The sequence below is a fragment of the Cherax quadricarinatus genome, unplaced genomic scaffold (genome assembly GCF_038502225.1).
Source record: "Cherax quadricarinatus isolate ZL_2023a unplaced genomic scaffold, ASM3850222v1 Contig4698, whole genome shotgun sequence".
In the NCBI taxonomy this organism is placed as follows: Eukaryota; Metazoa; Arthropoda; class Malacostraca; order Decapoda; family Parastacidae; genus Cherax; species Cherax quadricarinatus.
This window is the reverse complement of record NW_027199724.1, coordinates 20125-28728: the sequence shown is the minus strand read 5'-3', so window position 1 is coordinate 28728 and position 8604 is coordinate 20125. Positions and strand designations below refer to the sequence as shown.

General features: G+C 42.4%; 1 protein-coding gene across 1 annotated transcript; it reads right to left on the bottom strand.

The window, feature by feature from the left end:
- Positions 1–1294: 1294 nt before the first annotated feature.
- On the bottom strand, positions 1295–3495 carry LOC138852173 (trichohyalin-like). The gene is made up of 2 exons (XM_070081864.1): positions 3297–3495; positions 1295–3266 (listed from the first exon to the last, which is right to left on the bottom strand). Exons 1-2 carry the CDS (start codon positions 3481–3483, stop codon positions 1906–1908), a joined length of 1548 nt encoding a protein of 515 aa, XP_069937965.1. The 5' UTR covers positions 3484–3495; the 3' UTR covers positions 1295–1905.
- Between the last annotated feature and the right edge of the window lie 5109 nt (positions 3496–8604).

The following is an 8604-nucleotide window of genomic DNA, read 5'->3' as shown; positions in this document are numbered from 1 at the left end:
CTTGGATGGACGTGACTGATATAGAGCATCATATTTCGAGGTAACCCCACGTATTTAGTGTAATATTTCGAAGTGACCCATATATTTTACATCATACGCAATCGTCCCACTTCCGCTGGGTTTTATTACACCATAAATATGTAATTTGAGTGCCGGTGAAGCTTCAAAGGCAAGGACTACTATGGCAATGGACCTGGAGACCTCATAAATGCAATACTCTTTGCAGTCATGCGATCGCTATGCGCCAGGTGTCCTTCACGCCGCTCTAATTGCACCAGCCACACACAGAATTTTAAGCAAAGTGATCAATTTCTTTTCGCATTTAATTTTGAGTTTTATCAGCTTGTCACAAGTAAGACAGTTTTGATTGGCTGGAATGTGATTGATGGTGCCTTTTAATGTAAGGTGACGTGTCAGGGTATCGGTATCAGTGATATTTGTAACGCTAATTACTGAATATTTCTTAATTGATTGGGTTTGCCAGCATGTGATGCTGAAAACTTATATTTCTAATTGATACCTTTACTGTTAAGATATTTAATGTGGCTGTAATTCGTATAAGTAGTTTTTTAATATTTCAATAATGTTTTCTTTATTATTATATTTATACAAAAACTCGGACATAGGAGAGAGAAGCTCATGATGACGTTACGGTCCGTCTGGACAATTTACAAGCTGCGCTAACACACGAAGGTGACGGAGCCAATATACAGCCTCTCCTCATTTAACGACGAAGTCCCGTTCCTAAGACCACGTCGTTAAACGAATTCGTCGTTAAGTGAGGAGCATACTATAATGGTAGTGAGTTTGAGTTAACCATATCTGATATTGTTTTAATGTCACCTTTGCACCATTCATAACATTTCTGGTATATTTTTAAATGTTTATACATCAGTGTACTGTATATTGAAATAAACTGAATAAAGCTATGAATACTGGTCAGAGAGCCCGTCATAAGTCTGAGGCGTCGGTAAACAAGTACGTCGCTATGTGAGGAGAGGTTGGGTATGGAAGAGGGGGGACAGGAAGAGGAAGAAGGAACATTGTTTTTACAATTTTACTTAATTGTAATTAATGTACAATAGATCTTGATAGTTTGTCATTTAATGTGAAAGCAAAATAAATAATTGGTTATTTAGTATGAGGAAGACAGGTGTATAATGGTATTGTTAAGCAAAAGACAGCAGAAGTTATATGACTTGTATTTCCTTCACCAAAGAAGCAAGCTGATATTTATAATAAATACACTATTTACAATTGTAGATGAATGGTTCAGAGAACCGACATGTTGTTGAATTAGACACATGTGCAACTCTTAAAGATACCCAAGAGTTGCACATGTGTCTAATTCAACAACTATTTACAATATGTACAGTAATGTAAGAGAAAGGGCACAATACGGTGATCAGAAGAGGCAAAAGCAGGAGCCAAAGAAAGCATTGTGAGGGACCAGTAGCCCAGACAAGTCAAAACTCGTGTCACAAGTGAACTACATTGCTTCATAACTCTGGCGGGCTTGTCCGTGATTGGCCGATGAGCTGAGATACTGATATAACGATGGAACCTCTTTTGATCATTAAATCATTAACACCTGGTTTGCTTGTCGGGAGGCAGCCTATTTGCGAGTGTGACATATGCTGAATAAAATGTAACATACTCGTAGCATGCCACACCCCCACCCCAAAAGGCTCTAATATCCAGAACTAGGTATCCCCTCCATGGGTAGCTTGCCCACAAGACACTAAATTTTAATGGCACCACCTTTCCTCTCAACCATCCAGCTCATTAGGTAGTGTTCAGCTCCAAGTAAGTAACTTTATTCAGGTATACACAAATACAGTTACATAGAAGAGCACTTCTTTTCTTCAGTGGTGAGAGCAGCTCTCTCCACAGAGTACTACACATTCATTTAAACTTTTTAGTGTTTGAATTGAGGTAGTAGTTTTCGTAGGTAATACGTCTATATTCGATGTACAGGGCCTGGGAATCATCTTTACACAAGTTTATTAAACCTCTGTTCCGACTGGCAGCCTGGGTGAGGGATTCAATTTCCCGAGAAAGAGATTCAATCCTTTTGTCCTTCTGCGATGCTACTCGACTCGGTGCCATTAGTTCGTATTCTCTCTCCTTAGCAAGCGAGCGCTGGAGGTAAAACTGCTTCGTTGCTGTCATCATAAAATGATCGAAGGCGTCGGCTTGTTCTTTCCGTTTCTGACTCAGTTCTTCCCATTTTATCTGCTCATCTTGTAGCTCTCGTATCTTCATATCAATATCCTCACTTAATTCGCGATATTCCTCTACTCGACGGTATTTAACCTCAAACTCGTACTCAAGGGACTCGATCTGGTCTTGCAAGTATTCTTTGCGGCGGCCTTCTGTTTTGTGCTTAACCAAAAGCTCCTCGTGAGCTTTTCTGTCCTTCTCCCGTTGCTCACTAAGGTCATTATAGCCCTGGAGAGCCTCTTCATAACCAGACTTGAGTGACCAAGCCTCCTGTTTTCCTCTTTCAGCTATGACCTTGGCAAATTCATGATCATGCTTAAGACTAACATGATAATTGCGGAGGGACTCTATATCACTGTGTTTTTTCTTTAAATCGTCGTCTAAAGAACGTATTTTACCCATCAGATTTTCCTTCTGGAGTAGTTCTTTTTCACGTTCTTCTATTAAATTTCTTCTTCGAAGCCGGTCTTTCTTAAACCTCTTCTTTATTTCTTTCTTTCCCCTTTTCACGTTGTTTCGATCTTGTAGGAGCATCTCGTAGTTCTCCAACTGGTTTCTATGTTGCTTGACAAGGTCTTTGTAATGCCTCGTCTTCTCGTCACGAGCTCTTGCTACCCCGAGAGACTCCATCTGGCTCCTTTTCAAGTTTGTCTGAGCAAGTCGATGCTCTTGCTTAAGCTCTGTATGCTTAAGACGGAGAGCGTCCAGTTCACTGTCTCTGGCGTCGACCAGAGCGCGGAGCTTTACACGCTCATCCTCTTCACCCTGGCAGAGCAGAGCTGCCTCATGAACATTGGCGGCACATGCAAGTACTACCTCGTATGCTTCTTCGGTATTGTGTGCAACCTCTTGCTTCTGACGTTTAGATTCGTCTAGGAGGAGCTGCAACTCTTTTATTTGAGCAATAAGTGAAGCATCCTCATTGACGTACTCAGCATGGTGGTCACCCTCGGGATGGGCATATACCTGAGCGTCCTCACCACCAGAATGCATCGGAAAGCCGTCTGCTGGTGTAGGTAGAGTACTACCCACACCAGGTTTGTCTAGTACTATGAGGCTCTCATCCTCACCACCTACAACGTGTGGTGGGCCATGCTCCATGTGGTGAAGCTTGCTTAGTGCCACAAAGCTGGGAGCCTCACCAGGAGCCCCGCGACGTCCCTTACCGCGAGAGCGTCCACGACTGAATGAACGACCCTCAACAGTAAATAAACCCGGAATGAGAATTATTATGACGATTTTTATTAGAATTAATTTCATTTTTCTAATAATTATACGATTACTTGTAATACAAAAAACACAAACCGCAGACAGTGGAACTTTATCGAGATGAAAGTTCCATACATGCAAGAATATTTCTCAAGTTACTGAATGTAATCAGTTCACCACCAGTCGAGAATACTTTAAATCACTGAAGAAAATTTTCATTGTATATACACAGATTATTATTATTATAATCAAAAAGAAGCGCTAAGCCACAAGGGCTATACAGCATATATACACAGAAAGCCATACACATCTCGGTACTCACGATGAATGACCGGGCTCAGCGGTGCTTGAAAACATTGTATTAATGAATTCCTGTGAAATGCAACATTATCAAATGCACAATCTACTGACTGGAGTTTTGAGGTTCTCTGATCGCGGGTTCAAACCCCACCCGTGGTATCATTTACACAGTCAACTGTAATCACCCACACCCATCATAACGGAAGACTACACTAACGTCCTAGTGCACGCAGAACCACGTGTAACATTCCCAGGTACTACAAGTACTGTGTTGGTGGTGATGGCGACAGTAGCAGTGACAGTGACAGTAGCAGTGACAGTAGCAGTGACAGTGACAGTAACAGTGACAGTGACAGTAGTAGTACAGTGACGACAGTAGCAGTGGCAGTAACAGTGACAGTAGTTGTGATAGAACCTCCACTCTGATACAAGGACGGAGAGGATAGAACCTCCACTCTGATACAAGGACGGAGAGGATAGAACCTCCACTCTGATACAAGGACGGAGAGGATAGAACCTCCACTCTGATACAAGGACGGAGAGGATTTAGATACAAGGACGCTCCATCAGGGAAATTGATTCACGTGGGTTTAGCGCTTCATTGTTAATTAATATTACGAATTACAATTTATTATTATTATTATTATTATTATTATTAGTAGTAGTAGTAGTAGTACTGTTATTATTTTATTATTATTATTATTATTATTATTATTATTATTATTATAATTATTAATTATTATTATTATAAATAAGTGGTCAACACTCATTTTCTGGCCAATTATATTACAGTGACTTTAGGGTAAGTTTGTGGTGCTGATTCCCAATGTCATCGGTTTTGCTTGATTGGCTCTAGTTTTTGATAAATTTGGTATCCCATTGAAAAACATAAAAGATGTGAAAAATATATTGATCAGGCGGGGCTAACTTACAAATAGCATTGAAATTATTCTTTAGATCACGCAGATCAACACAAATAGACACACTTGTGCTCATGATGGCAAAGCTTCTGCAAAACTATTTGATATTTTCGTATTCTTTAAGTTTTGTTGAGTGAGCAATTGGAAGAGATGCATTTTGGTTACTAGTGTGCAATAAGACACATTTCGAACTTCAAATGGAGCTGTCTATAAACAGCCGCCAATCTCATGGTCGATATTTAGGTCTCATTCGAAGAAGTCCAGAGATGTTATTGTAGCATACAAGTTCTTCATCTTGGCTGAAGTAAGGAAGGAGTTCAACCTCTCTTGTCCAATAGGATGTTATTTTAACACAGTTCTTTTCTTTTAGTCTGGATGCTAAAAGTTCAGATTCTTGCTTTGAAAGACTGAGGTCACGTATCAGATCATTGAGTTCTTCTTGGGAGAACTGTTGGGCTGTTGAAATGCTTACTTCATATTCACTTCCACTGCTATCACCTGTGTTACATCCTAAAGCCTGAGTTTCTTCAACATCTGACAAGGGAAGGTCAGTGTTGTAAACACTGGTATGGGAACATCTTCACTGTGTGGCACAGTGATCCTTGCTGATTCCAAATCAGGATATTCCCACTTGACTTTCTTGTATCGACTGAAACCTTTCACATTCATCATACAGAAACAACAGTCGTCACGGAGGCTTTACGACTCTCTCCACACCATAAGCACACCGAAGTTTAAATTTTTCCTTTGCCTATTGTACCCACTGTCGTAAGCATTCTACACAGGTTTTACAAATCATATGAGGAGCCCAAGACTTGTCCTGTTCTCCAAGCGCCACTCCAAAATAAGCAAGATAAGCTTGTCTTACAAAAACTTATTTTTTTTTTTTTTTGCAAAGAGTATTCGCCACAAATGTAGCAAAATTTATTGAGATTGTTTAAGCAAACTCTTCGTGAAGAACTCATGTTTATATGGAGAAAATAGCAACATAAAGTTTACAATATTGTTATATGGTCATTGTTGATAAAACTCCTCTCGTTATATATTAAATCATTAAAACTTTCTATATATACAAATTGTCACTGTATATACATATACACGCGTTATGGCTAAGTTCCCTGTTAATTGAAAGTAGGTATGCAATATCTCACAAACTAAAGCCTATTTGAAAACATACTGCCATTTTCGAATTCAGCAACCCCAAAATACCTTCAAATATCATTGGCAACTCAAGTTTTCTTACTGCAGGTGCCACCTGGGCTTACAAGTGGAATTTGGCACATGGCCCTCACTTTGCCCAAATGTCTTTGAAGATGGTTAGAGGCACAATTATCATTCCCTTGCCCCACTTGACAGAGGGGAAGCTGTTACACAGACCTCTCTCAGTCACGTGTGCACAAGGGGAGAAAAGTCATTAAACTTTCTCCGACCATTCTACTGATGGAAGAACAAGTTCCACCACAAAAAAATTAGAAGACCAGAGGATAAAACGGGTAGAGGAAGGAGTAAAAGCAGTAGTAGTAGTGATTGTTATTGTTGCAGTAGGAGTGGTGACAGTAGTTGCTGTAGCTTCTACTACCACTACTACTCATCTTCCTCCCTCCTCATGTTCTGTCTTCTGGTCTTCTCTATCTTTTTCTCGTTCCTTTGCGAGTTGGCAGTGAAACATCCTCCGAGGTTTTCTTTCCTAAATGAGAGTTTTCGGTAAAGAACAGTCACTAGCTAAATGCTGCTATTTGCTTTAAGGAGAATAAATATCTTCTCTCATTACTTTTGGGGTGCACATTCTGGGGTGATCTGGCTTCTTCTCCATCGCCTTGTGTTATATCTGTTCCAGGAATTTGAAGGAGGTGGTACCGCCAGCTTCAGGGGGAACATAAAGACCTCAAATACAGAATTCTTCTGACGTGTTACAGCTACGTCTGAATAAGTTCGGAGACTCTCGGATCCCGAAAAGTTTGCTCTCAAGTTTCCTTAAAAAAAAATTAGGTGATAAACTTGTCAGGGTGACTAAGGACAAGTAGAGGAAATGAATGCATTTTCCTTCACGGGAGGGAATGTGCCAGCAGCTGGGTTTATGAAGGATTAAGTAGCTCACTGACTAGTCGAAGGGAGTAAGTTGCAGGATTATCGAGGAGTTGTGGGAAGAAAAAACCGTACCAGTAGATGCAAAAAAATAAGATCATATCAGTGACAACTAGTGAAGATTCTTCGGTAAAGGAGCTAACAAAGCGATTACATATTTGCAAGGAGGATAAGGAGGAGGCTGATTAGTGACAATGGAAATGCCTGCGAATGTAATGTGGAGGGACAGTTAGGGAGGTCGGGTCATATAAAGAGAATTTAGCCAGCTAATTTAGTTTGCAAATCTGGTGTGCATGAAAGATGTAAAGGGCACTCGAGGACGGGAGGGTTTACAAGTTCTTAACATGCGCCTTTTATTATGGGGCGCATAATAAAACTATTAACCTAACTAGGGGGTTATTGGGAGACAGAGGTTTGAACATCTGGCAGACATATGCGAGACTGACTGGCGTGAAAGGAGTTGAGTGTTTTATGGGGTTTAACATGTAGTTGGCGTGTGAAAAAGAGTAATATCAACGAAGGGAATGAAAACTGAAAAGCCAGTCTTAAATTTTAGAGGATGTAAAGTGGGTGCACTCTGAAGGTGAGGTGGGAAGACTGTGGTTGTGTGGGTCATGAGGATGTAGAGTGGGTGCACTCTGAAGGTGAGGTGGGAAGACTGTGGTTGTGTGGGTCACACTCTGAGGTGAGGTGGGAAGACTATGAGGATGTAGAGTGGGTGCACACTCTGATGGTGAGGTGGGAAGACTGTGGTTGTGTGGGTCATGAGGATGTAGAGTGGGTGCACTCTGAAGGTGAGGTGGGAAGACTGTGGTTGTGTGGGTCATGAGGATGTAGAGTGGGTGCACTCTGAAGGTGAGGTGGGAAGACTGTGGTTGTGTGGGTCACGAGGATGTAGAGTGGGTGCACTCTGAAGGTGAGGTGGGAAGACTGTGGTTGTGTGGGTCATGTGTGGGTCACTCTGAGGATGTAGAGTGGGTGCACTCTGAAGGTGAGGTGGGAAGACTGTGGTTGTGTGGGTCATGAGGATGTAGAGTGGGTGCACTCTGAAGGTGAGGTGGGAAGACTGTGGTTGTGTGGGTCATGAGGATGTAGAGTGGGTGCACTCTGAAGGTGAGGTGGGAAGACTGTGGTTGTGTGGGTCATGAGGATGTAGAGTGGGTGCACTCTGAAGGTGAGGTGGGAAGACTGTGGTTGTGTGGGTCATGAGGATGTAGAGTGGGTGCACTCTGAAGGTGAGGTGGGAAGACTGTGGTTGTGTGGGTCATGAGGATGTAGAGTGGGTGCACTCTGAAGGTGAGGTGGGAAGACTGTGGTTGTGTGGATCATGAGGATGTAGAGTGGGTGCACTCTGAAGGTGAGGTGGGAAGACTGTGGTTGTGTGGGTCACGAGGATGTAGAGTGGGTGCACTCTGAAGGTGAGGTGGGAAGACTGTGGTTGTGTGGGTCATGAGGATGTAGAGTGGGTGCACTCTGAAGGTGAGGTGGGAAGACTGTGGTTGTGTGGGTCATGAGGATGTAGAGTGGGTGCACTCTGAAGGTGAGGTGGGAAGACTGTGGTTGTGTGGGTCACGAGGATGTAGAGTGGGTGCACTCTGAAGGTGAGGTGGGAAGACTGTGGTTGTGTGGGTCATGAGGATGTAGAGTGGGTGCACTCTGAAGGTGAGGTGGGAAGACTGTGGTTGTGTGGGTCATGAGGATGTAGAGTGGGTGCACTCTGAAGGTGAGGTGGGAAGACTGTGGTTGTGTGGGTCATGAGGATGTAGAGTGGGTGCACTCTGAAGGTGAGGTGGGAAGACTGTGGTTGTGTGGATCATGAGGATGTAGAGTGGGTGCACTCTGAAGGTGAGGTGGGAAGACTGTGGTT